This window comes from Marasmius oreades, chromosome 5 (assembly GCF_018924745.1).
Source record: "Marasmius oreades isolate 03SP1 chromosome 5, whole genome shotgun sequence".
Classification (NCBI taxonomy): Eukaryota; Fungi; Basidiomycota; class Agaricomycetes; order Agaricales; family Marasmiaceae; genus Marasmius; species Marasmius oreades.
In genome coordinates this window covers 3,534,638-3,559,586 of record NC_057327.1, presented here as the reverse complement: position 1 = coordinate 3,559,586, position 24,949 = coordinate 3,534,638, and the positions used below count along the sequence as shown (strand labels likewise).

Here is a 24,949-nt window from a genome sequence, read left to right as displayed (position 1 = left end):
TTAAGCTGTTGACCATCCTTGAACTTTTTGGATCGAGAAGTCCACCGTCCGCCTACGAGTCTCAAAGGTCACCTTCGCACTAGCATATGAAACACTCGGCAACTTAAACGACAATGCCACCTTCATCCATGGTATTTTACATCTGCAACTAGCAGTTCCTTTCCGCCCTTCCTAAGATCTTCAGGAGGCTGGTAATCAGAAATATCATCGTCACTTATCTGCCACGCTGTCGAAGAGCTGGACTTGACTCACATCAAGTTGTGCTCGCTGAAGAGCGTCCCTCAACCGCGAATGAAAATACTGAGACGGGGGTTGGAAATGTCGGATTCGATACCGTAACCCGAGGAGATGAGGGTGGGTGAGGTAGGGTAGGCCGTATTTAATAACGCTGGAAAGGGGAGAAACAGGAAGTGGAGGGGGAAGAAAAACGGTAAGGCATTCGTTACATCACCAAATGAACGACATGACATACATTTTCTCCAGCTGTTCACCGCGGTACTTGGCTTGAATCCTCATCACAGTCGAAAGTTGACCATCTTCCGATGACTTGATGGGCTTTGGAGGTTCTCCGATAGAACAAACCTGTTCAACAAAGAGAAGAACTGCTTCACATAAGAGCAGAGCGACTTTTTGCTCCTGTTCGGTAGAGACAACATCAGTCAAACCTCGGTTTTATGCACCGTTGAAGATGAATCCGTTACCTGCGATAATAATGGAGCAGTGGCCGTGCTCGCGTTGCCATGCTCGAATGACTCGGGATTGAACTTCGCTATGGAGAGAGCTCCCACAGCTGCTTTGATGAGGTTTAGAGGGCTCCATGCATCCCTATCATTGCGAGCCCAAGGTGCGAGGCGAGTGCCAACTTGTGCCAGAGCTTGTTGTAACTGACGTACGTCTATTTGTCCGAGCCGTTGGTTAGTATCCGAATCTCCTCCCCTTCCACTGGCATTCGCTGCAAGGAACTGCCTCTCCTTGAGGGTTTTTACGGCCATTGGTCGAAGACTCGGGCGATGGGTGGTAGTTCCAAGAAGTAGGACTAAGAGGAGGCAGAGAGGATTGCGGTCATTATCCTAGAGTAATTATTGGGCTTTTGTAGCTCCGAGACGAGGTGGAGTACGAATGTTTGAAGGTATCCGGTGTCGTTAATTTCAAACGCGTGTGGCAAGGGTCAACCTCATGCGCGGTTTGTTGTTGACGAGAAACGTTGACATGTTTCTTTAACAGCATGGCGACCCTCTGGATGCCTCCGGATTTTGATTCAAACTACGTGCGCAGTCAACCATGATGCATTTCGTCAACTTTGAACTTGGCGGTAATGGGCGTCAACCTTCTTCTACTCCAGGTCAAGGAGAAGATCCGTCCGTCTCTTGTCTTTGAGGGCGACTCCAGAATTTCAAGTTGTATGGTAGCGGGTGATGATCGAATGTTGAATAGCAATCATCCAAACGCAGCGAGGTGAACTGAGGCACCCTATCGTACATGTGTGATCTCGTCCATAATGATGCCTCCTGTGCAGATTGCAACCGGCGTGGATATAAGAACCCTATTCACCGTTGTCGGAACCTTCATTGAGTGTCTTTTTGCCGGCGTGACGCCCACTCAAAATATACCGACGCCTTGAATGTAGCTCCGAGGGCATTGCAACAGTCGCTCTCTTCGTGATCATTACTGGTAACTGAGATAGCTGAAGTGAAAAGGAGCATGGGACTCGGAAGGTAACTCACCGGCAATATGTTTAAAGCCACATCTCAATATTTCCTTAATTCCCAAAGCAGCGAGGCGCCGTTTCATATATCATACGTTCTCCATGATCCGTGCAGATTATAACTGGGGTGTATACAAGAACCCTATTCACTGTTGACGGATCCTCGAGTGTTTTTTTTTTGCACGTTTCCGGCGTGGCACCCTCTCAATTGACCAGCGCAGCTCTAGGGTATAGCAACAATTACTCTCTTACTGACACAGCTGAAGTAGAAAAGAAAAACATCATGAGACGACAATCTGCGACTCGGAAATGCATCCTCACCGGCAATGTGCAAAAAATGCCAAATTTCACATCCCAAAGCCTCTTTCCATATTCTTACTTACTGCTTGAAGTTGCGAAATAACCCAACGACTGGCGACCAACCGAAGTGCGCGGTGCATTGCACTATTATACGCTGGATCCGCTAAACCCACAGGTATCGTGGAAGTTGCGTGGAGGGCTCTATTCTGAAGAATCCGAATCTGACGAACGGGTGAACCTTTTTTGACATTTTGAAAGAACGGAACGCATAAATGTCTCATTCTATGTGATCGCGCTCATTTGGGGATTTTGTCGATTAGTGAAGTGAGAAATTAACGCGTAGTTGGAGAAAGTTGAAGAGAAGTTACAGAACAGCGCGCGGAGGTCATCGTCGCTGGCACTGGTGTTACCAACGGGCCGCGCGGGTCAGTGTGTCGGTGCGGGTTCCGGGTCAGTTTTTGAAAGTCGCCAAAAGTTGACGCGAAACTACCTAAGTACCCTAAAGCAGCCAAAAGGGTGCAATTCATCTCAATGCGTCTGAAATAATAAAACATACTGCTCAATCATGATTAATGATTCTCCGCCAAGAACGATGATAATTGTTCGGAAACCGTTCCTGCCAGTGATACTTTCTCAAGCGTGTTTTCCGTGCATCTGGTTATCGGGTAGACGGTCAGATACCCTTCACCAAAAAAGAAAACACTGTTCCAAAACGAGGGGAAGGTGAGATGTAAGAACACAATGAATCACTATATACGAGAAATCTTGAAGACATAGTTCCGAGTTGAATATATAAATTATTGGTTTTTCGTACTAAGTCATGGGTTCACGCCGCGAACCTTGTTCGGAAAGGGAGAAAGAGAAACGTTCGTGTTCGCTCCGTATGATAAAGAGAATGGTGAGTAGATTGCGGAAGACTTGACGCAAACTTGACGGATATGAAGGACTGTGTGACTGGTAATTAATGACCCACCGGTGTCATACACCATCATCACAAATACCGAACATGGCTTCCACCCGAAATAAAGTATCCACCAAAATTAGGGAGAGAAAGAATGGCGTCTAGGAAGCATCGATTCAATTCTGCGCCATACGGAGACAGAACAAGAAATGTACATTCCATGGCACTCAGGAACTGTGCCAAAAAAAACATAACAAGGCACCCAGCAGGTGAGGAAGTGTATGACAAGTCCTATGGCCACCGAAATTCTCCTCCCCCATACCGCCCGGACGCGGATGGTTAGAAGGAATGAAAAAGGAAATATGAATGGCGACAAATTTTCAAACAGACTTACTTTTTAGAAAACACGATCCCGACGACGTAAAACCCTGCACATTCACGCCCATTGACCGACATACTGGATTCCTGATAATATACTGGCATAGTGTAGCACAGAACATACATGCGGCGATGCTGTAGTCCATGGTGCAAGTACGAGGGCATGGGTTTGTTTTGAAGTGATCTATTGGGAGTCACCATTGAGACCGACTCGGAGTGGAAAACTATCAACACACTTACGGTGAAGAATCACCCACGTGGTGTCAAAAAATGGAAGATAACATTGAAGGATGTAAAACAGTCAAAAAAGGACCATTCCTCCTCCAAACATGCTCAGTCTTGAGGGGGAGATTAATTACTACATCTTAGACGAGCTTAAAATGCCCGAATTAGCACAATCATAAGGTTAATTTTGAGACAAACTCACAACGATTCTCTGTTGATGTGCAGGTACTTCTACCATCTTTTCGAATGCTGCATGGCTGCTGCGGTAATCGCCATTGTCGCAGACAAGAGTGGGAAAGACGGCGGGTGAATCGAGCAGCCGCGCTCAGAGTGACAGTTGTTGAGCATGGTATGTACTTATATTGAATAGCCTCCGCCATCGAGGTGTTTAACAGTACCATAGGATGACCTATTGTCGACCTCCCGCTTTTGATATGTTCAAGGGACCAGGCAACGTTCAAAGTGACAATTCCAGGGGGGTTAGGCCCGTCAATCATACAGTTCGTCGGGACCTCCAGTATGACATGTTCCAAAAGAGATCAAGTGGGTGAGCCCCGAAGAGACTTGAGTTATGAAGCGGTGAAGGTGAACTCAGTGTAGTGAACTTGCCGTTTGCGATACATGATGTTGCTCCACCTTGATTCTGATACCAAAAAAGCCACTGCGTGGAAAAAATGTTGCACATTCTGCGTAATTGTCGTCTTCTGCTTCTTGTTCTTGTAGAGGCACAAGGGGTCGTATAGAGACCGTTATTCGCCTCGAAGTAACGATTTACCACATGATCATGAGAATGTAAGGACTGTGAGAAAGATGGATATTTTTTCTGGCGAGCAGACGCTGGTGCGCAAGGAATCTATCATCAATGCTACCCCATACTCACTAAACCTCAGCCTCCGCTTGTGTGTTCACTGTGCGGAGGTCGTCTCGTAATGTGTTTCCACCTGTGCTTGACTGCGTCGAGGTGAATCTTTCCGTACTTTTTTTGGCCAATCGATAGTTAACCGATTTTTGTTAGCGTGTATCAATTGTAGTTATTGTTGTCATTATTCGCTACCGCGTTTTCTTCTTTCATTCGAAACTCCACAAGCACTCCAAGGCTTCGAAGCAGTCCTTCCATGACAGTCCTATTTGTGGTATTGCGTTCAGAGTTCTCATCTGCAGACATTGCAAGGAAAACATGTCGGCATGAGGGACAAACGCAGTCACCAAGTTATTTCAAAAAAAAGTAGAGATTGTGTTGACTGCAGGAGAAGAAATTGGGTTCTCCGGAAGTCGGTGGGTGAAATTGCTCCTCAGGCCTCAATGCCTCATCCATCCACTGGAAGTTAACTCTTTCTGAAGAACCGGTTCCACCCTTCGAAGACTTGTTCCGCTCCAGGCCCCATATCGCAATCTGCCTTCTTCCAAGGTTCATGTGAGAGTTCCTAAACATCGCCGACCGCCTTAGTCACTAGGTTACGACCCCGAAAGTGACAAGCTTACCGTACCTTGCGATTTGAGGTCAATCCAGACCCCATATCTGATTTGTATATTACACACGTGCGCAAACAGCCAAGAAGATGGCAAAAGATAACCCATTCTTCCTGCCACTTTTTCTCCAACGACTCCAATTTTGTGGAACATGTGAAGGTCGGGAAGATTGGTGTCATATTGCGATTCGACCGCTCTACGTTCTTTCGCGACACGATTTCTATAGTCTTCCGTTGAATACGCTCTGGGGCGTCGGCGACAGAGGAGCAGGACCGAGGGATCGGATTTTGCGTCGGGTTCGAATAATGTTCCTGAGCGGTAGGAGAAGGGGAGAGAATTCTCAGAAGATTCACTTGTGAGAATCTCTCTCTTCTCCTCTCTTCACGCAATAACATGATCATTGACATGAGAATGCATCCAGGGAAGAACGGGTTGTTTACGAGAAAGCTGTCAAGGAGGTTATCGGAAACGAGCTTGTTCGGAATGATTGTTTCAGTAAACATCAGCTGGATGGCTGCAGGTGGATAGGTCGGACGGAAGAATGACGTACCTCCTGGTCAGAATTCCTACAAAAACCTGCTCCTTTCCCTCATAGCACCTCAAGTGATCCAACATTGCGATCCACACAACGCCATGGCTACCACTTCAGAATCTCAACGGAAGTACAACAAAATGGGCTCGTGGTTCTTCGGCCCTCGTGGGGAGAACTACGAGCTGATGCAGAAGATGTTTACGAAGATCGTCGAGGGAGTGCGTGCAGGTCGACAGAATTACTTCCCGAAAGATCCAGTTAGTTTTCTTCTGTCACTTCCGTTCATGGAGCTCACCACTATGGTTAATCAAGGACTTCATCACGAAAGATATGATCGCCTCATCTGACTTCAGCGATGGAGTCAACAGCATCGACGAAGCCCTCATGTTCATCAACCAAGGGCTCGCAAACCACTCCGTGCCATTCTTTTCCCCTCGATATGCGGGACATATGTCCTTCGATGTCTCGCTCCCGGCCGTTCTGGGATATCTGTCTGCTATGCAGTACAATCAGAATAACGTCACGCCCGAGGCTAGCCCTTTCTCCTCGTTTATCGAGTACCTGGTTGGGCAGCAACTATGTGAGATGTTGGGGTACAACATTCAGAACCCTCCGCCTCAGGGCGAGACGACTCTCGGCTGGGGCCATATTGTGTGCGGAGGGTCCATTGCAAACTTGGAATCTATGTGGTCAGTTGGTTGTACTTTTCCATCAGTTGTACTTGTTGTCTTACCCCTCCTAGGGTTGCTCGTAACCTCAAGTACTATCCTCTTTCTCTCTACAACGCGATGAGGTCCGGCCAGCCCCTCGAATTTGCAGCCAGCTCTTTCATGACCACACTTTGCACCGGCAAATCTAAAAACTTCTTTTCCTGCTCTACTTGGGAGCTCCTCAATCTCACACCGACTGAAGTTCTCGATCTTCCCACTCGTCTCACCAAACAATTCGGGATATCTCAAGGGACTCTTGATGGCATCCTCGACCGATACAGCATCCAAACTGTCGGAAAGGACCGACTTGACCGCGATTTCGATATAAAGCTCCCACCACAGTACCTTCTTAGCCGAGCGAACCACTATTCCTGGCCAAAGGGTGCTGCGATTCTAGGGATTGGGAAGGAAAACATGCTTGAGCTACGTGTCGACGACGATGCTAGACTTGACATCTCCCATGTTCGCGAGCAGCTTGAGGCACATCTCAGCGAGAAACATGCGTTGTACGCCGTCGTTGCTATCATTGGGACTACCGAGCACGGTTCTGTTGACCCTCTCGACCAAATCATCAAGCTACGCCAAGAAATGCAGGCGAAGGGGTTGTCGTTCATGGTACATGCTGACGCTGCTTGGGGAGGGTACTTCGCCTCGAAGAAGGTTAAGCCGCTCGAACCCATTTTCAGGATGCCGACACCCGAATTCGCGTTCTCCATTTCACTTAGCGATCATTCGAATAACCAGATGTTGGCACTGGCAAAGACAGACTCGATTACAATCGATCCGCACAAGAGTGGTTATAATCCGTATCCAGCTGGAGCGATCTGCTATCGGGATGGACGGCTCAGGTACTTGACGACGTGGACGAGCCCGTACATCAGCACGACCACGGGGGATGACATCAGTATGGGTATCTATGGTGTGGAGGGAAGGTTCGTCAATTGATTGTCTCTACCATAAGTTCTCTGTTCTTACCTTGTCTATACAGCAAACCAGGGGCTGCTCCGGTTGGAGTGTGGATGTCTCTCAATGTGCTCAAGACCGAGGGCTATGCGAATCTACTTGGTGTCGCGATGCTTACTGGGACGAAGGTACGTTGTCCGATGACCATCATGAGGAGCATGAATATCTGATGCAAAGGCTTCATAGATGTACGCTAACTGGGCTACGACGACACTCGATTCTAAATCCCTCGTTATCACTCCATTTAATCGATTACCATCTGAAAAAGCTGGGAAGAGCCCAGACGAGGTCCGCGCTGAACTGCTTCGCATTCGCGACAAGATCGTCCTGCGGGACAACGCCGATCTCGAAAAGGACGTAGAAACTATCGCCTTCATGCGCACGCTTGGATCTGACCTCATGATCAACGCCTTTGCCTGCAATTTCCATATCGGAGACCAACTGAACACCGACGTCGTGGAAGCCAGCTTCCTGAACCAACGGCTCTACAAAAGACTCTCAATGACCTCGATGGAGGACGTGTTGAACGATAAGCCTATCATCATCATGGCAACAGAATTCTCGCAGGAGAAGTACGAGGGTGCGTTGGTGACGTTCAAGAAGAGGCTGGGTCTTGTAGGCGATGAAGATCTCTATGCGCTGTCGAATGTGTCGATGTCGCCCTGGCCGACTGCGACTGGCTTCTTGAAGAAGATCATTAGTGACTTCAAGGATGTGGCTGAGGAAGAGATCAAGGTGTGTACCCCCGCCCCTCCCCCCTTCAGCTTCACGCTATTGCTCACTGCTGATTAAACAATGATGGTCAGACTTGCCTTGTACGAGTGACGGATCAACCTTCGATGCATTCCTTCGTCATTCATGGAAAAGACGAACTCTTCCTTGTCTACGTCAGTTCTTTCAATGTCGCGAGCTACCGTCGACAAGTCATTGTGAAAGCGAAGCTTTCCGATGCGGATACATTGTCGAAGCTACAGCAGGAACGAGCGAATAATCCTGAAGCGATTTTCTCGTTCCACGCTGGTTTTGAAGTCTTGACAACGCTCATGAAGCAGAAGCAGTGGGTGGGTGATATCTATATGGGTTTGCCGACAATTTACGGGTATGTCGTCCCTCGAATCCTCTCTCTCCAACTCTCGGTCTAAGCTTCCACTCGTGTAGGAGTACTCCTCTCTTGACTAAAGTTCCTTTCGATGTAGAGGTTGTGTTGAACAAATCTCTACGTCGTGCTGATATCGACAATAAATATCCTGCAAGGATGCCATTCTACCTCTTCGGAACGTCTACCGAGATCCACATGGAACATGACCTCCTCCATTCGCCCAATGTCCACCTGACTGCTAGTCAAGTCAAACTTGACCTCAGCACTCCTCTGCAGGATGTTTCCGGGAAAATCTTGATCCTTGACGAGCAACGCGAGGACCTGATGCAGCCCTTCAATGTGAACCATCAGCCAGCGTTCTTCTCGCCCGGCGCCAAGCTCAAGGTCTCCGTGTTCGATGGCCCTCTTGCCAGCGGTTCCAAACCTATCTCCACCGGCACTGTCACACTTCCCGCAGAGAAGAGCAAGATGTTCATCGACTTCAACTTCGTCAACCTACCTGCAGCCACGGAGATCCACATCTCCGCTCCTCCCGCGACTTTCAATTCTGTCGACAGTGTCGCTGACCAGATCGTCAGGTTGTTCAATGAAGGGAAGATTACTTGGGAGGATAACGTCCTCAATGCGATTAAACGACACTGTAACACCGAGGGTCTCAAGATTACGTTGGGGTCTTATAATGAACACCAAGGAGAGGTCAAGAGTCTTAGCAGGTTCTTGGGTCCCTCTGAAGGATCGAACAAGACTGTGACGGAGAAATTGGGATTGGTGCAGACCCTTGGACAAAATCCGATATCTCAGGGTACGGTTATTACGGTGTGATTTGGATTTATCTCGTTGTAGCTGTTTCTCTCAAAAGTTGGAACTGTTTATCTTTCCAAGCGATACTCTTCTGTAGAAAAAGGAAGTAAGCAAATGTACATAAATACACTGTAACCCTTGTACTATAGTCGTACGCGATTGACGTATGGTTTTCTTGAAATTTAGTGTTGTGACATCCCACATCCTTCTGTTTTGTTCCGATCTAGGAAGCAACGCGATCGAAGCTGATTAGCGTGGTTGAGCGTTTGCAACATGGTCAAGACGACAAACCAGCACTGGCGCAAAAGACCATCCATACAGCGAGTCTTGTTGCCGTTTTTTTTTTCCTGCTTGTGGATCATCTCCAAATGTTTATATTGGCCAGAAGCATGATCGAGAATACATCGTAACGTTCATTAATTCAATCCGATGGCCAGCTACAGGGCGACGGCATCCACTGAGATTTAGATTGAGATTAAGGGCGACATGTCGCATAACGTCTTGAGGTGATGATTTATTGTATAAGAGAAAAACCGTTGTTTATATTCACGTACCCGCCAAGTAGAACTTGTGCCTAAAACTTACTCCTCCTACATAATTCTGGATGTAACTCCCTTCCCCTTCCCCTCCCTACTTTCCCTTAAACTCGTACCCTCCTTGTCTGGCGACAGCCTTGAACACGATCGACGACAGCTTGCCTGTAGGACTTGCAAGAGAACATTCGATTGTGTCTTCTGGGGATATAGGACCCACGCCAGATGGAGTACCTGTTAGTATAAGATCGTTTTCCTAGTAACGCTTAGTTCCGGACGAACAAAAAAAATAGCCAAGCGCGAGCACCTCGAGTGTCATGATAGACGATATATGTTCAATAAGCCTTGGGATTCTCGAGATCATATCAGACGTGGATCCATGCTGTTTAATAGTTCCGTTGATCTGGAGTAGAAAAAACTGAACTGAGCACGGGCTTGGGAACGGGAAGAGGAAGCGGACCGTGAGAGTCAGTAGTAAGTCGTGCGGGTCTTGGATTTCAGATTTGGGGATAAAAGTTCTGTCAAGGCCTAGAGTTAACGGCACGACCACGACACAAGAACAAGGCTAAGGAATGCACCCAATGGGAGTAAAGGTATCAAATCCTTTCGCGGTGGACCAGGGCAACCCGAGCTTCTTCACTTCGTCTTGGACGTTACGAGCTGTCATATCGATAGCCAACGCTTGGCAATAAAAAAAGAAAAACATTAGCCGATAGCTACTAGAACAGAACAAGAACAACCCCTCACCGTAGCCAGAAATGTAATCCTCAGCTTGGCTTTGTGTGATATCTCTTCCGCGTTTACCGATGACAACCCCAAGTTCGACTATGATTGGTGAAAAATGGTTTTTATGAATAAGAAGTCTTGGGTGGACCTTCATGATGAACTATAACGCCTCTTGGGATCTCAATTTGACCACCAGACTGGACGTAGCTGGAGGTGGGTTTTAGGAAGAAGAATGGTTCTTTGGGAGCGGTGTTGGAGAGTTCTTTGATATGAGCTGCGTAGTTTCTGCCTATAGCAATGATCTAGAGGAAGATCAAAGGACGTTGCAGGCGATTACGGCGGGATTACAGACTTTTTTGCCTTGTTTAACGAAAGCGGCCATGGTGGTTGCTCGGTACACTCGGGGAGTCTCGGGCGCTTGCAAGTTGATCGACAAGGCCACGCCACGCCACGCGCCGCGGCGTTCTCACGATTGAATCTCTCCCCAAGTTCAGCTTGGACTCGATATACAGCCCCTGGAACCTGTCGAAAAAGGATCGGAAAACGATTATAATTCTCCTCCTGAACGTAATGCAGTATAATGGAAAGCGCCACTTTACCTTGGCACCTCGCCATCATACACCGTTCAAGAGCATTTCAAGAAGTGTGTCACGAATCATGATTCTGACAATTCTCTTGGCCCTCGCCGAGACTACTTGGGTTGTTTATTCAGGGCTAATATAAAGTCACACAAGTTCCCTCAATACCGTCCCCGCCGTTTCACTTTGACGACTACCATCTTTTCGACTTTCGTCGCCTGTTTCCTCATCATGTCAGAAGAACAACCATCGGATAGTGGGTCTACACGCTCAGGCCATCTAGGAAAAACATGGGAAATTGCCGTTGTTATTGCAGTGGGTGAGCAGCTTTTCACAATCTCGTCTTACTATCTCCCTACTTACACGCACAAGTCGTCGTTGTCGTCCTATCCACAATAACTGTCGTAATCACCTATCGTCGGAGACGCAGACGAAGACAACAAGAAGTGGATTCGGAGACTGGGAAGATGTCCTTGTCGTCCGCAGCTAAGAGAGGCGGAATGGCCGCAACGCCGTGGGGATTCAATAGTAAAAGAGAAAGGCCGAGTCAGGTTGAGAATGTGGTTGAGAATGAGATGGCAAAGGTATGTTCTTCCGTTTGTCCGCTTGTTATCGCTGTTCGCTGATCCACACAGCATAAGCTGTCTCCACCTCTATCAAGTGAACCACCTCGTCCGTCAAGGACTGCAAATTCAGACACCTCATCATCGCAGAAACCAAAGTACTATTGGAATGAGCGGTGATTCGTGAGAGGTATTCTTTTATGACCTCTTTCTTCTCTCGATTTCCTGGATTTCTTGTTGTTCTCGTTCATATCATCCGTAGGTGAGTTCTTCTTCCTTAACAAACTTGCTATTCTGACGATTATGTTCTCGTAGAACTATGTACACTCACGCCAACAGTACCGCATGAACCATTTATATATATATACCTCTATCAATACCAACAACCTAACAACCTGTGTTAATTATGTGTATAATCAAACCAAATCATCTATCGATCAAAACTACGAATTGTCTACCCAAAGCCCGACTTCCTACTATGAGCTATTAAAACACTACGTCGTCTCGTTCAACTTATCCCTCTGAAAATACAAGTCTCCTTTTCGTCGGGGTCACAAGGCCGCAGTGGCGCTTCAGGTTCAGGACTCAAGTACTCAGGCCCAGTTCCGCCTCCCTTCTCCCGCGCTCCAGAAGGCCAAAGCTGAAAGTCCTCACGTCGCGGTTCAGGTCGGACCTGGAGTCGTTCAACATATCCACTTGTAGGGCAGTCCGACGAGTCTGAAGAGCAAATGGCTAAGGCTGCTAAGTATTTACGCTTACGCGCCTGAGCTGGTACTATGATATGGGTGCTTGTGGGTCCGACCATTCTTCGCCAGCGTCGCCAAGGGTTCCTCGGTCCCTCCAACCCGAAGTAAAACTCGGTACCGAGAACAAATGGTCGCCAGTAGTTTGTAGTACTCGGAAGAGAAAATCTATAGTATTGATACAACCCCTAAACCGCGGACCTCGAGCTTGAGGCGTATATATACCTACATATGTAATAGTGAAGCGTATGAAATTCGGAAAAGAGGACCAGTGGGAAGACAGGACGGGTTGATGATCTGTTTTGAATTGGGTACTCTATACCATATGTAAACGGTGTAAGATCCCCTCCCGTCGTTCAGGCGGATTACTTCTGAGTCCATCCCTTATCGGAAGATAGAGTCAGGAAGGATGGGAAACCAAGGGACTATATGGTTGAACGAAACATCCTTGCGGAGAGGGTTGTGTGCGGTCCCGGTAACTGCCGGGAAAAAGTTGAAAATACTGCGGGGTTTTGTCAAGGACGGAGGGGGAACAGAGTGAGAGAAACGTTCTGGACGCGGAAGGATCACATTCGGTTGGTATTGAATACCTCCGAGTAAGGGATTCGGCATGGTTCCGAAAGTCGAACATACTATCGGGGAGTACGAGTGAATTACGAACGACCCCTCAGCACCTTGTTCCGAACACGATTACTACCACCAACATTCTGGGGAACACGGCCTCTTCCGCACCAGCGGTCTGAGTGACGAACGCTCCATTGAGAATAATCGCCAATCACCGGCGAGCCTGCAGATAGGTGCTTGGTTCAACTTCTGGCCTTTTCCCCCCGGTTCCTCTTCAACCCACGTTTCCTTCCTCTCAAATGACGTACATTCTCCCCGTGCCCACAGTAGCACTTTCAGCAACGTTTCTGAACAACTATCCGTCATCCCTAGGCTAGGCCATTCTCCGATCCTTTCATTGGAGCGCCAACCCGCAATGCCCTGGCTACTATAGGTAGATTACCACAGAAGGAATCCTCATGGGAGGGATACTTCTGAGTCATCATCGTGTCGGGATATTAAATTATAGGATGAGGGACGGAGATACGGTTGCGAAGACTTTTGGTGAGTAGCGCTAACGCTGAACGTGAGTAGCTGGACTTTGTGGAAAAGCTTGGAGGAACGCAGAGGGCGTAGAGCGAGAGAAAGGGTGGACAGTTCCGAGATTGAGGAGGTATGTTGGAAGGAAGATTCAGGACATCTACAGTTGTTGGCGCGTGGAGAACCGATGCCCCCGGTCTACGACCGATTACTACCAGCAGCTGTTTGGGGAACATGCGTCCGTGATCAGTGATAATCGTTGTCAACGGATGGAGCAGATACGGAATATAGTCGAATCGTGTAGAAGTTTGTGCGCGATTGCGAGTGGCAGAGATTCCTTGTTCGAGATTGCTATCACAGCTATTCTCCTCCGAGATTTGTACCATCCAGCGGTTCTGTAGTAGGAGCGCCCTTCATAATATCCAACTCCGCGCCAACTCCAACGTCGGCGAGTGTTCAAACGTTCATTTCCTCAGAGTTTTAGCCGAAATTTCGAAGGAAAGACATTGCTCGAAAATTTCGTCCTGCCCAGAGTTTTCAACTTTGTTAGTTATCAGCAACACGGAACTGTGGACTAAACGCACCTCCGCAGATGGACGTTTATCTCCTGCTTTTCACCCCCAGTGCAAGTCGTGCCACTCTCAGCTCCCGACAAACTCCTCGTTCTGATTGACAGCTGAAGGCGAGAACCCGACACCAGTTGCAGTAACAGGTTGCGGACAAATTGTCTCTTGGAACACACATGTCTTGAACTTCACTTGATGAGGGTGAGATGAATGGAGTAAAAGGATTGACGTATCCACGCAATCGTGGATGTAGAGGCTCCATCACCCGGTACCGTCCCCCCACAGTTCAGGCCTCCTCTGGAAACCTGGAAACCTCTTCGCAGCTTCCTTCGCAAGCGCTTGCTCCAGGCTGCCGCCCATAGACGTTCTGAGGATGAGTGGAGTACATATACGGTCAGGAGAGCGGCGGTCACGCGTCAACATTCAACCTGTCTATATATTGAATAACCACAGTAGGATGCAACAGCTTGTCCATAAGTCGACACTCTTTCCCCCTCTTTCGTCCCTTGACATGAAGGCATGAGCTTCAGAAGAAACAGAAACTTCCAAGTAAACGACAGTGTCGTCAACGATAGTTCGGGAAACGGCAATACTTTTTCGACGCACGTTGGGGACAACTACCATCAACATTTCGGAACTGGTGCGTCGACCTTACGTTAACCAATCGGGATTATCATGAACAAGATTTGTGTCGTGTTGTCTTTTGCCAGAGTTCGGCCTTTCAAATTTTTCGAGACGGGTCGCCTAAAATGCTCTTCATGATGCAGAAGCTCGTTACCCTCAGCCCAACGTTTTAACCGGTACTCGGGAAGAGATTATCGGGAAACTGAGTAGTTGGTGCGAGGATGACTCGAAGAACAGCAGAGTGTATTGGGTCAATGGTGCTGCTGGAGTAGGGAAGTCTGCGATTGCACAATCACTTTGCGAAAATTACATCCAAAGCGGTCAACTAGCAGCTGGATTCTTTTTTTCCAGGAATGATGCCAGTCGGGATAAGCTTGATCCATTTGTCGCTACCATTGCTCATCAGCTTGCGGACTCCGAAGCCCTTAAACCCCTTATTGCACCCCTCATCGACCACGTCGTCCGCTTAACGCCTGGGATTTGGCACAAAAGAATAGAGGATCAGTTCAGAATGTTGATAGAAGAACCGTGTGCTCAGGTAGATCCAAGGTACTGGGCTCAACTTCCACGACTTGTCATCATTGATGGCGTCGACGAATGCATCGATGTGGAGTCTCAGATGAGACTGCTCCGGATGATACAAAATGCGACACCCACTCTTCCCCTCAATTTCCTCATACTCAGCCGACCGGAACCACATATCTCTGACACATTCTCTCTCGAATCATTCACTCCAAGACCTTCCCGCTTGACCTTGGGCGACTTCACCGAGTCCGTTCGGGCCGATATCAAAAGATATCTTTGCCATGAATTTGCTCGCATCCGGAAGGTGCATCGGCACACCCTAGACAGTTCATTGCAGGCTTCATGGCCCGGTGACTCCGTGATTGACCAATTGGTATCCAAAGCAACTGGACAGTTCATATACGCAATCACCATAATGAAGTATATCGACACGGGAAAACTGCCCGCAACACCCATACTGCGTTTGGACATTATACTTCATGGCACAAGAGGGGTGAATTCTTCATCCCCCTATCCCGCCCTGGATCTGCTCTATTCTCAGATCCTACAATACTGTGGCCATGAAGGCAAGAAGCTTCGAGAGATTTTACGGTTGATAGTTAGCCCTTTTGATAAGCAAGGCGACTTGCCATCCGAACCCTTCCAGTTAGATGGCCCGCCTCCAGCTTTGCAAAGCTCATGGGCTCTCGAACAACTTCTAGAATTGAGCCAAGGCGAGGCCACTGCCCTCGTGTCTGGTTTACACTCAATCCTCGCCATCCCTTCGTCCAAAACAGAAAAAATATTTGTTTTGCATGCGTCCTTTTCCGAGTTTCTCCTCGATGCACAACGCTCAGGTGTGTACTATGTGGGGACAAGGCTTTCCTCCCAGGAGTGGTTCCAAGTACTCATTCCATGCCAAATTCGAATCCTTTCCCGTTTCTGTGTCGAATACAATCGTTGGTTTATGCAAAACCCCCGAGTTCATGGCCAACTAATAAATGGGGAAGTTAACAATGTTGATATCGGTTCACTCAACGTTTGGAAGTGCCTATACGACAATTGGACCACTATCACTGTCAATGACCAGATCACAGCGGCTCTCAATGTATTCGATCCCCATCTGTACCTCACTACAATACTTCACTGGTATGTACTCCACTGGTAACGGTAAGAGCCAAGGCTGAACTTTATGTTACACTCAAATAGCGCTTACAAAGAACAAGTAACTTATCTCAACTTCCCTCAACTAGTGGTGTCGCGATTGTCGCGATTCTCACGTCAGACCTGGCTCCAGCGATACCATATAGCAGCAGTGCATATGCAAATAAGCATGTTCTACAGTGCTTATCGAAAGTTATTGAAGGTATTTGCGATGATCTACTTTGGGGGTGACGGATGACCAATGACAGCTCTAGATTTCCGATAAACCTTCTCGTATTTGCCTCCAGGATTTCTTCACCAGATGCAAGTCTTTCTTTCGCGGTTTCTACGTGTCATTCCCTAGTCAAGGCCGGAACACGAGAGGCACTCCGGACAAAGCTGTAAAATCCATCCTCTTCGCATGTCAGTTATCCATCTCCCGCCTCCGCTACGACTATCTCGGTGCAGGAGCTCCAGGCCCTCTCTTGTTCGTATCACATTCAGAGCCAATTGTCCGCGATCCCAAGTGGATGATCCGAGTCCTGCCTTCTGACAAAGATGTCACAATTCCAGCCAGGTGGGAGGTCAAATATATCGACGCAGCCGAAGGGCGGCTATTTTGCAAGCTTCTTGAACGCGTCATTGAGAACAATTCATCCGAAAAACCAGGAATCAACCGCGGGGTCAAGAAAATTTTCGAATCATCCGAGATTGAAGACTGGACCCTTCACCTGGCTCAGTTGGATTGGAAAAAAGTGATTTATTCAGTCATCGATTATCCCGATTTGTCTAATATTTTGTTAGACACGAAAAATATATATACTTGGAAAGCTGGCACGGTTAATACAGGGGAAGAGGGTGATAGGTAATGTAGTCTTCTCAGAGGACGAATCTGACCTAGAATGCCAATCGGTGCGTTTGCCACCTGTATAGTTGCTTCGACAGTTATGCACAATAATACAGTAACCTGTCTTTCACTGGCCCGGACACGGGAGTACTCCAATTCGTTACCATTGCCGCCTTTTTGGGGGATGGCGTTGGACTTCAGAAGAACATTTGAGCGACTCCCTGCCGTACCAAGTTCCTCCCGGACCATAGGCGTTCGAGCTACAGGAATGAACGATATCCCTTTCCCTTTGCCGACAAACATCCTCCAAAAAATTTCCGAGTCCATGTAGACGGATTCGCAAACTGGCGGGAGAAGCATCACGTTAATTGAGTGACTGTTGGCAGATTTTTCGGACCTCGGTAGCTAGCAATAACCAATATTAGGAAATCTTCTCCTTCGTGGGCCGATTTGATTCAAGCCGCCCATGTTGGAGGGGAAGCGGAGGACCGGGTGGAGGACCGGGTGGAGGCTTTCGAGGACTGTGGAAGTGGATTTTCGCCTATCCGGACCTGGTAGCCTTACGTGTATTTTGCGAGTTCCTGGGCAGAAGTAACGTATGACTTGGGGTTTCGAATCTCGTATGACTCACGATGAAGCCGTTGCTTCCCGTAACTAGGAAGACCTTTTGTTTCTTTTTCTCTTATCTGTGAGTCGAGAGCGAGATGTGAAAGTTGGAAGGCGAGCTGGTCAATCTGTGGCACAGCCGTCAGATATGCCAGATAAGGGGCTTATATTCACCTCTCCGGCGTCTTCATACTGTTGATTGAAATAGTCAAGAACCAGTCTGCAGCCGAGCTTTAACGATAGCGTGACGAAAGGGCTAAATGGTTGCGGAAAATGTTGACTTTTTGCGTGGAAAGGGGGGTTACGGCCCCGTTACGAGGCTCTTATGGTGAAGGAAGTTGGAAATACTCCGCAGGGCTTTTTGCGGAGGACAGACGGGAGCCAGAGTGAGAGAGGGTTTCAAGCTCGAAGGATCGCGATAAAGGGACTTGTCATGACTATCGAACGTACCTGAGTACGAGCGAACCACGGGCGACCTATCACCTTCCCCGGAACAAAGAATTACTGCTACCAACGCTCTGTGGGCCGCACCAGCGGTGCGAGATGACGAACGGTCCATCGAGCTTAGGGGAATAATCGCTAATCACCGGCGAGCCACAGATACGTGGTTCTTGGCTCTTGGTTCAACTTCTGGCCTTTTCCCACTGGTTTCTCCCTCAACGACGCATATTCTCCCCTGCCCTCAGTGGCACCTTCAGCAACGATACTGAACAGCCTTTGTATCCATTCGTCATCCCCAGGCCGTTCTCGGATCCCTTCATTGGAGCACCCCCAATGCTCTGGTTAAGCACTAGGTAGATTACCACAGAAAGCGCCCTCATGCGAGGGATACTTCTGAGACATCACCGTGTCGGAACATTGAATTATAAAACGGGAGGCGGAGATATGGTTTCGGAGACTTTTGGTCAGGAGCACTATCGCTGAACGTGAGTAGCTGGATTTTGTGGAAAAGCTTGGAGGAACACGGAGGGCGTAGAGCGAGAGAAAGGGTGGACAGGAAGATGAAGATCATGGTTGGTACCGGTCAAGAGCGCCTCCGAGATTGAGAAGGTACGTTGGAAGGAAGATGATTCGGGGAATTGAAATTTTCAAATGTTATCACGAGTAAGCGAAGAATCGATGCCCTCAGTCTCCAACTGATTACTACCAGCGGCAGTTTAGGGGATGGGTCCGCGATCAGTGGTAATCGTCATTAACGAATGGAACAGATACGCGTATTGAATGTAGTTGAATCGTATAGACATTTTGTTGCAAGTGGCAGGGATTCGTTGTTCGAGATTGCTATCACAGCTATTCTTCTCCGAGTTTTGTACCATCCAGCCATTCTGCAGCAAGAACGCCCTCCATAACACTCAAATCCATCCCAGCACCGACTTCAGCGAGTTTTCGTTTCCTCAGAGATTTAGATAGAGTGAAGCCGAGGTTCCGAAGGAAATAAAGGAATGGACTCCATCCTGACCAGATATTTCAATTGATGATATTTCAACAATATGGAGGTATGGACTAAACGCACCATGGATGAAAAAAAGAACATATCTGGAAACGTCTATTTCCTGCCTTTCACCCCTAGTGCAGGGTCGTGCCACTCCCAATTCCCGACAAGCTCCTCGTTCTGAGGCCAGAGTCCTGCAGTAACAGGTTGCAGACAATTCATCTCCTGGCACACGTATCTGTTGAACTTCACTTGGTGAGGCGAATCGAGTAAAAGTTTCGACACATCCGCGCAATCGTCGATGCAGAGAAAGCTCTATCGCTGGGTACCGTCTCTCCACACTTCAGGCACTCGAATCCTCTTCGCAACAAAAGCTTCCCTTGCAAGCACTTTCTCTAGGCCAGACGTGTTGAGGGTATGCGATGCGCATAAACAAATTGGTGGAGTAGAACCTCCCGAAACAATTTTCGAGTCCATAAGGCCGTGCGCTGGTTAACGGTTGAGAAACGACGGAAACTAGAGTATGGGAGAACGCACCTGAACAGGAAAAAAGAAACAGTAGCACCCTTGAAGTAACGGTAATGCCGGTGACAATTATCGAAGGTGCCAGAGGAGAAGGGAGGAGAGTGTCTAGTAGGGCGGCTCGTTACGGAAGCAGACTTCTATAGATGGTCGTTCTTCCCTGTATAAGTAGAGCCTGGGCCGGGACTAGTCCTGTCACAGTCCCGGCCCGTCACTGACGCGTTGGCAAGGTGTCTTATTCCCAAGGCTACATGTACTCCTGAATCCATGGATACGTTCGAATAGCAAAAATTATACATAACTATGACGGTCAGAAGCGCATCCCCCGCTTGTAAAAGTCCAGATAGATCTTGTCCTTCGTTTGGCACACCTTGAAAAGCCTATCAAGTTTGGCCTCTGGAATAGCAGTTATGCTTTCCCCGCGTTCACTGACCAACCGAGTCTCCAGCTTCGACACCAACATGATGAGTATCAACTTCATCATCAGCATGGCCGCTCGTTTACCGACGCAGATGTGTCGACCCGCCCCCCATCCGAGAAAATTGATCCCCTTCACGTTGCGCTTGTCTACTTCCTCGGGGGTAAAACGGAGAGGATCAAATTCCCTCGAATTGGGAAAGAGGTCCTCGTTGAAGTGAAGGTCGGCGGTTGGGAACATGAGATATGCCCCATGCTCGATTCGATGGGCTCCAACGAAGATATCGTTCCCGATGTTCCTTCTCATAAAGGTGCCGTCGAAAAGTAGACGAATGGTCTCGTTTATGACGAGATCCAGAGTAGGTGTCTTCTCATCCATGACCTGGAGTGATACATTCCCGATCGCTTCTTCCATGGAATCAGTGAATTCCGCGCCGGCATCTTGAACGAATGACTGAATTTCGGAGACAACGCGGGACTTCCATTCTTTGTGAACTTCGAGATAGATTAGGACCCAGCAAAGAGCATTCCCTGTGTTAGTCACAGCGGCGAAAAGCGTTGTGGCAGTGAACTATTTTGAAGTCATGTCATTTTCGGACTGCTGTCCGAGTTGAAATCAATCACGCACTCGAGTAATGTCAGCCATAGGGAACTTTTTGTCGATCAAGGCCTGTAAGGGATCCTCTCTCCGGATATCGTGTTGTTGTCTATTCCGAACGACCTTGGAGATCATGGTATACAGTTGTGCACCAGCTATCGTTCTCCCTACTCGAGCCGGGGTTGGAAGCCAGGGAAGAATAAGACCAGTCGGAGTTGATCCTGCCTCAAGCCGCTCGAAGATCGACATCAATTTATTGACTTTGGCCGGGTCTTCGATAAATTCATGACAGGTCGATAGCCGCACGGACAGGGCAAAGACAATCTACGGATGTTGAAGCTGAGGGATCGAATTGAGTCCTGGGCGTGAAGAGACAGACCTCGTATACGTTGAGGAAAGGATCGATAGTCCCTTCGTCTCCCCATCCATCTATTCTCCGGGAAACATCACTGAGCATGTCCAGGTAAACTGATAATGTAGAATATTAGTAAGGATTGTTGGCGAAAACGGTGTAGTGCTATCACAGACTTTCTTCTAGGACCTCTGTCCGGATTAGGGTCGCCATAAAGTTCGCGCCGTTTTCGCCGCACTTGACCTCCTCAATAGGCATTATATCGACCAGTTGTGGGTTCTGCGCTATCCCGTCAAACATCAAGAAAAGAACGGTAGTATATGCCACGTACCAGGAGTCTATAACCGCTCATGAAATCAAGTCCTGTAGGTGGGATATGGACGGAATTGGAATGAGATGATCCTTGCAGGCTTCTGACTTGATTGAACCAAGGCCAACAGACCTTTCGAAAAGAAGGCATCCCGTCCTGGGATTCCTCTCAACATGATTACTGTATCCTATAACAAGTGAAACGAAAGAGATTAGGATTTAATACACACGCGGTTCTGGAATCAAGGTGGAATAACTCACACTAAGAACTCTGAAAGAGAACATCCGACCCTTCGCTTGAGTTATACTTGAGGCAAGGAACATAAACGGGTTCAAGAAGAAGTCGAGGGTCCCAATGTACCAGAATGACCGAGCCAAGGGAGTTTCCTCAACGGTTGACTGAGTACACTCTGTCTTTAGGATGTGAATTTGTAGCCTGCTGAGGAGTTTTTGTAAACCATAGAGCACCGTCGAGCTGAGAACAGCCAAAGTAATGGAGGCGAATAGAGTCTTCGCAGTGAACATCCTAAAGTGAATGGACCACCAGAATTATCAGTCTTTCAAGTAGAAACCAGCTAGGATGGCAGTACATCACCTTTTAAATCGTAGAAATCAGCGAGGATCTTGGATCCAGGATCCATCATTCGTGACTCTCCAAATGTCCGGCCGGAACAGGACCGTCTTGATACAGCTCTCCTCAGACGAGATCAATGAGAGTTTCAACACCTGCTTCTGGTCGCGCTGGGGGCTGTCCGGTTTGGGAGGTTTGGGGTTTCGTTCCTGTTCCGAGTGTTCGTTGTCAAGCTATTATTAGGGCGCTTAAATTGCCGCATGTGATAGGTTTTGATTTTATTTACATACAACGCACCCGATGAGATTCGAGTGGCCGTCCAACGAGGCGCAAATACAACGCACATACGCACTTGTCGACTTTAGGTTTGATAGAACGAAGCTGAGTATCAGGAGTAGGAAAAAAGGAAAAAAGGACTACATCTACATCGACATACGACGCCTCAGGCTTATCGGCACATCCCCTACACCAAGAGTCATACTGATTTTGGCATCTAGAACACGGGCGCGCCATTTCTCGAAAGATTCCCCATCTTTCAGTATTGGTTCAATTTTCCAGTCCCGTATGAGGTGTGACAAAAAGCAACAAGCCTCTGTGAGAGCAAACTTACGGCCGATACCTGTGCTGGCGTCAGAAAAAGTAAAGGATAATCGACGAAGAATTGTCTGTACTGACAGGCTCGTGGGCCGACTGAGAAGATGCTCAACTCGCTCTCCGGTATGTCGTTCCAACGAGAAGGTCGATATTCTTCGGGATCAGGAAAATGTCTTGCGTTGTAATCTGATAAATTGAAAACAGCACGAAAGTTGAGCGGAGCATAGGTGAAAACAGGCATTTTACACTCACGTAAACCAATGAGATCAATAGCAACGTTTGCGCCCTGTTCGAGAGGAAGGTGACTTTTCTGACCATCCGTATCGTATATGTCAAGTACGACATCCTCGGTAGCCTCTCGCATCAGTAAATATCCAGCAGCTGGAGAAATAATTCGTTAGCTCTCCTTCTGATCCAGAGACTTCTAGCACATACGAAAGAGGCGCCCCGCTTCAAGGAAACAAGACAGAACTTTATGGAGCTTTCCGCTATCTGAATAAGACTTGTGGAACAGGGGTTCAGAGTGAGCGGTGCGATGAAAGAGCGTCTCATAACAAACCAAAGGTGCGTTTCCAGGAGCGACGCCCACTATTACCTCATACATCTCGTCTTGAACACCGGGATTAAGTGCCAAGAAGCCCAGGGTAGCGTTCCATATGTGCGACATAGTCTCTGTTCGAAATCTGGATGACGAAAGAACACAAAAGAAGGACGAGGTTTCTTACCGTGTCCGGCGAATAACAAGAAAAACGTGTTTCCGACCTGCCATAGAACTCCAGTCAGCTGGTGCTTTGAAATGAGGTGATACCGAACATACAAGCTCCTCGGCAGACAAGGCGAGCTTCCCTTCAGCTTCGCTAGCCTGAACCAACAGGCTGAACACATCATACTTTGGATTTCCGTCGTCGCTATCCGTTCGACGTGCGTCAATTAACTCATGGATTTGCCTCGTCAGAGTAGTATATGCCCATTCAATCTTGCGAATGCTGATAGACAGCGTGAATACGGTCAAACAGGGAGATGACAAGCACCTACTGAGCTATTGGGAGCTTATACGCCCATCTCGGAATTGCCAGTCTTTCAATGAAAGTCTCAGAGACTGTGACCAGTGCTTCCCCGAACTCGACGACGTCGAAGGAATCACTTGTGGGATTCCACGGCATCGGTTTGCCAAACGCGCATCTTGACAGAACCATGAGTGCCGCCTATCAAGCTTCGTCAGGAGATCTTAACCAGAGGCAGGTGAGAAAGTGTACTCACTTTATTCGTCAGCTCATTGACGACGGGGATCTTGACGATAGATTTATCATCCCATCCTTCTGCAGTAGCCATTTCATGGTAAATCGAACTGGTCTCGCTCCAAACGAGTGCATAACTTAAAGAAAATATAAGCAACTCTACTCCAGACAGTAAACGTACTGTTCACATACGTTTCATTGCTGAAAGCGGGGCCCATTACTCTTCGGTGCCTTCTCCACTCCATCCCGTTAGTCGTGAACAGATTGGCACCATATTGTCTAAGAAACATCAAAGGTCAACAACTGGAGGGCTCGAGTGATACATTCTGAGAATGCAAACTCACACAACGCCGGCGACAAAGTCCTTCGATTTCCAGAAAGGTGCCTTCGCTGATAAAATTTGAGCTGCGACCTCTAATGACGATGTATACAGGAACGGTCGACCATGTAAAAGGGGGACAACAGAAATTGTTTCCGACCCATATTCCTGATATACTGGTTGAATGGAACCATATCAGCTGGTTGTCTTCTACCGCAGAAACGAGATGGGCGACCACTGACCACGATTTCGTCGTTTCCAATGCCAACCAAGACCGGGGTTGAGGCGTGATTCGGGTAGAAGGGGCCCAATCATTGAAATTGGGGCGAAAAGAACTGTCATTCCAGGAGCCCATCCTAATTGCTACCAGGGTATGAGTTCTATGAGTCCAAATATTTCTCATGCAAAGTCAGGACTGCGTACCCGTTTACCCTTGTAAAAGTTGCACAAGATGGCTGTGAACGCAAGACCGAGTACAGCAGTGACGACCTTTTCCATTGAGCCTGCGAGTGAAGACTGGACTTTTGAGTCGGAAAATCGCTTTTGAAGTTATTGTTTTACAGGTTTGAGTGGCCTAGTATTCGGACTTGAAAGACGGAGGCTTAGTATAAGGTTCATAAACGTACCTGGCATCATCTCCCATTCAAGATACAGCATTCTCCATACGCACGAATAGATGAACCAGTTCGAAGAAGCCCTGGACCAAATACAGACACTGTAAGTGCGCAACGATCGCTGATGTAATCACGTTTTTTGATTACTACCCTTCACCTTGGGCAGGGCCATGACAGGTGACGTAACCCCCTTTTAGGCCCGGTTTTAGTCGTGTGGGAAATGGACCTAAGAGGCCCCGCTTCCGAAGTGCACTCACATCTTCTTTCGCTTCGTCCATCCGCCCCCCTGCTCCCTCCTCGCCCCCTCCTCGCTCCGCCCATCCTCCTTCATTGTAGTGTCCGCTGTAGCGCTCTCTGCAGCTTATACAGGTTTCTTTCATTCA

At 48.1% G+C, this 24,949-nt stretch overlaps 8 protein-coding genes across 10 annotated transcripts; 3 read left to right on the top strand and 5 right to left on the bottom strand.

Moving 5' to 3' along the window:
• Window positions 1-122: 122 nt before the first annotated feature.
• Window positions 123-992, bottom strand: E1B28_009313 (uncharacterized protein; the record flags this gene model as incomplete). The annotated part of the gene is made up of 4 exons (XM_043154196.1): window positions 123-188; window positions 253-388; window positions 473-636; window positions 702-992. 4 exons carry the CDS (start codon window positions 990-992, stop codon window positions 123-125), a joined length of 657 nt encoding a protein of 218 aa, XP_043009486.1.
• A 3,363-nt stretch (window positions 993-4,355) lies between these two features.
• Window positions 4,356-9,286, top strand: E1B28_009312 (uncharacterized protein). The gene is made up of 9 exons (XM_043154195.1): window positions 4,356-4,470; window positions 4,525-4,784; window positions 4,851-5,768; window positions 5,824-6,200; window positions 6,254-7,153; window positions 7,210-7,312; window positions 7,371-7,919; window positions 7,991-8,283; window positions 8,343-9,286. Exons 3-9 carry the CDS (start codon window positions 5,613-5,615, stop codon window positions 9,103-9,105), a joined length of 3,141 nt encoding a protein of 1,046 aa, XP_043009485.1. The 5' UTR covers window positions 4,356-4,470; window positions 4,525-4,784; window positions 4,851-5,612; the 3' UTR covers window positions 9,106-9,286.
• Window positions 9,287-9,618: 332 nt separating this feature from the next.
• E1B28_009311 (uncharacterized protein) lies at window positions 9,619-10,829 on the bottom strand. 3 transcript variants are annotated; one of them, XM_043154192.1, is made up of 7 exons: window positions 10,696-10,829; window positions 10,492-10,645; window positions 10,365-10,442; window positions 10,196-10,298; window positions 10,078-10,135; window positions 9,925-10,020; window positions 9,619-9,873 (listed from the first exon to the last, which is right to left on the bottom strand). In XM_043154192.1, the coding sequence occupies exons 1-7, from the start codon at window positions 10,723-10,725 to the stop codon at window positions 9,715-9,717; spliced, it is 678 nt and encodes a 225-aa protein (XP_043009482.1). In that variant the 5' UTR covers window positions 10,726-10,829; the 3' UTR covers window positions 9,619-9,714. The 3 variants fall into 3 exon arrangements, with proteins under 3 accessions (XP_043009482.1, XP_043009483.1, XP_043009484.1); XM_043154193.1 differs by having other exon boundaries at window positions 9,619-10,135; XM_043154194.1 differs by having other exon boundaries at window positions 10,365-10,807.
• A 277-nt stretch (window positions 10,830-11,106) lies between these two features.
• Window positions 11,107-11,896, top strand: E1B28_009310 (uncharacterized protein). Its single transcript, XM_043154191.1, has 4 exons — window positions 11,107-11,240; window positions 11,294-11,505; window positions 11,563-11,746; window positions 11,800-11,896. Exons 1-3 carry the CDS (start codon window positions 11,153-11,155, stop codon window positions 11,662-11,664), a joined length of 402 nt encoding a protein of 133 aa, XP_043009481.1. The 5' UTR covers window positions 11,107-11,152; the 3' UTR covers window positions 11,665-11,746; window positions 11,800-11,896.
• Window positions 11,897-13,288: 1,392 nt separating this feature from the next.
• Window positions 13,289-14,283, bottom strand: E1B28_009309 (uncharacterized protein; the record flags this gene model as incomplete). Its single annotated transcript, XM_043154190.1, has 1 exon — window positions 13,289-14,283. Exon 1 carries the CDS (start codon window positions 13,694-13,696, stop codon window positions 13,289-13,291), a length of 408 nt encoding a protein of 135 aa, XP_043009480.1. The 5' UTR covers window positions 13,697-14,283.
• Window positions 14,284-14,308: 25 nt separating this feature from the next.
• Window positions 14,309-17,725, top strand: E1B28_009308 (uncharacterized protein). Its single transcript, XM_043154189.1, has 6 exons — window positions 14,309-14,516; window positions 14,587-16,153; window positions 16,214-16,370; window positions 16,423-16,902; window positions 16,952-17,059; window positions 17,111-17,725. The coding sequence occupies exons 2-6, from the start codon at window positions 15,012-15,014 to the stop codon at window positions 17,111-17,113; spliced, it is 1,890 nt and encodes a 629-aa protein (XP_043009479.1). The 5' UTR covers window positions 14,309-14,516; window positions 14,587-15,011; the 3' UTR covers window positions 17,114-17,725.
• A 2,139-nt stretch (window positions 17,726-19,864) lies between these two features.
• E1B28_009307 (uncharacterized protein) lies at window positions 19,865-21,755 on the bottom strand (the record flags this gene model as incomplete). Its single annotated transcript, XM_043154188.1, has 7 exons — window positions 19,865-20,542; window positions 20,600-20,893; window positions 20,949-21,037; window positions 21,098-21,200; window positions 21,253-21,284; window positions 21,364-21,418; window positions 21,492-21,755. 7 exons carry the CDS (start codon window positions 21,753-21,755, stop codon window positions 19,865-19,867), a joined length of 1,515 nt encoding a protein of 504 aa, XP_043009478.1.
• Window positions 21,756-22,043: 288 nt separating this feature from the next.
• E1B28_009306 (uncharacterized protein) lies at window positions 22,044-24,685 on the bottom strand. Its single transcript, XM_043154187.1, has 12 exons — window positions 24,579-24,685; window positions 24,376-24,526; window positions 24,195-24,315; window positions 23,978-24,128; window positions 23,826-23,912; window positions 23,656-23,770; window positions 23,431-23,600; window positions 23,213-23,381; window positions 23,121-23,157; window positions 22,831-23,067; window positions 22,648-22,776; window positions 22,044-22,581 (listed from the first exon to the last, which is right to left on the bottom strand). The coding sequence occupies exons 2-12, from the start codon at window positions 24,448-24,450 to the stop codon at window positions 22,337-22,339; spliced, it is 1,536 nt and encodes a 511-aa protein (XP_043009477.1). The 5' UTR covers window positions 24,451-24,526; window positions 24,579-24,685; the 3' UTR covers window positions 22,044-22,336.
• Between the last annotated feature and the right edge of the window lie 264 nt (window positions 24,686-24,949).

Bases quoted from the DNA above. Each gene is read 5' to 3' on its own strand.
- E1B28_009306 (XM_043154187.1), bottom strand. From the start codon at position 24,450: ATGGAAAAGGTCGTCACTGCTGTACTCGGTCTTGCGTTCACAGCCATC. The intron at 23,601-23,655 runs GTGAGTACACTT...GAAGCTTGATAG, and splicing joins TCAATGAGCTGACGAATAAA to GCGGCACTCATGGTTCTGTC. The intron at 23,382-23,430 runs GTAGGTGCTTGT...GCTGTCTATCAG, and splicing joins TATAAGCTCCCAATAGCTCA to CATTCGCAAGATTGAATGGG.
- E1B28_009312 (XM_043154195.1), top strand. From the start codon at position 5,613: ATGGCTACCACTTCAGAATCTCAACGGAAGTACAACAAAATGGGCTCG. The intron at 5,769-5,823 runs GTTAGTTTTCTT...TGGTTAATCAAG, and splicing joins ATTACTTCCCGAAAGATCCA to GACTTCATCACGAAAGATAT. The intron at 7,154-7,209 runs GTTCGTCAATTG...TTGTCTATACAG, and splicing joins ATCTATGGTGTGGAGGGAAG to CAAACCAGGGGCTGCTCCGG.
- E1B28_009308 (XM_043154189.1), top strand. From the start codon at position 15,012: ATGTTGATAGAAGAACCGTGTGCTCAGGTAGATCCAAGGTACTGGGCT. The intron at 16,371-16,422 runs GTATTTGCGATG...TGACAGCTCTAG, and splicing joins CTTATCGAAAGTTATTGAAG to ATTTCCGATAAACCTTCTCG. The intron at 16,903-16,951 runs GTGATTTATTCA...ATATTTTGTTAG, and splicing joins CTCAGTTGGATTGGAAAAAA to ACACGAAAAATATATATACT.
- E1B28_009310 (XM_043154191.1), top strand. From the start codon at position 11,153: ATGTCAGAAGAACAACCATCGGATAGTGGGTCTACACGCTCAGGCCAT. The intron at 11,241-11,293 runs GTGAGCAGCTTT...TACACGCACAAG, and splicing joins TGCCGTTGTTATTGCAGTGG to TCGTCGTTGTCGTCCTATCC. The intron at 11,506-11,562 runs GTATGTTCTTCC...ACACAGCATAAG, and splicing joins TTGAGAATGAGATGGCAAAG to CTGTCTCCACCTCTATCAAG.
- E1B28_009311 (XM_043154192.1), bottom strand. From the start codon at position 10,725: ATGGCCGCTTTCGTTAAACAAGGCAAAAAA. The intron at 10,443-10,491 runs GTCCACCCAAGA...CACCAATCATAG, and splicing joins CGTTATAGTTCATCATGAAG to TCGAACTTGGGGTTGTCATC. The intron at 9,874-9,924 runs GTGCTCGCGCTT...AAGCGTTACTAG, and splicing joins CGTCTATCATGACACTCGAG to GAAAACGATCTTATACTAAC.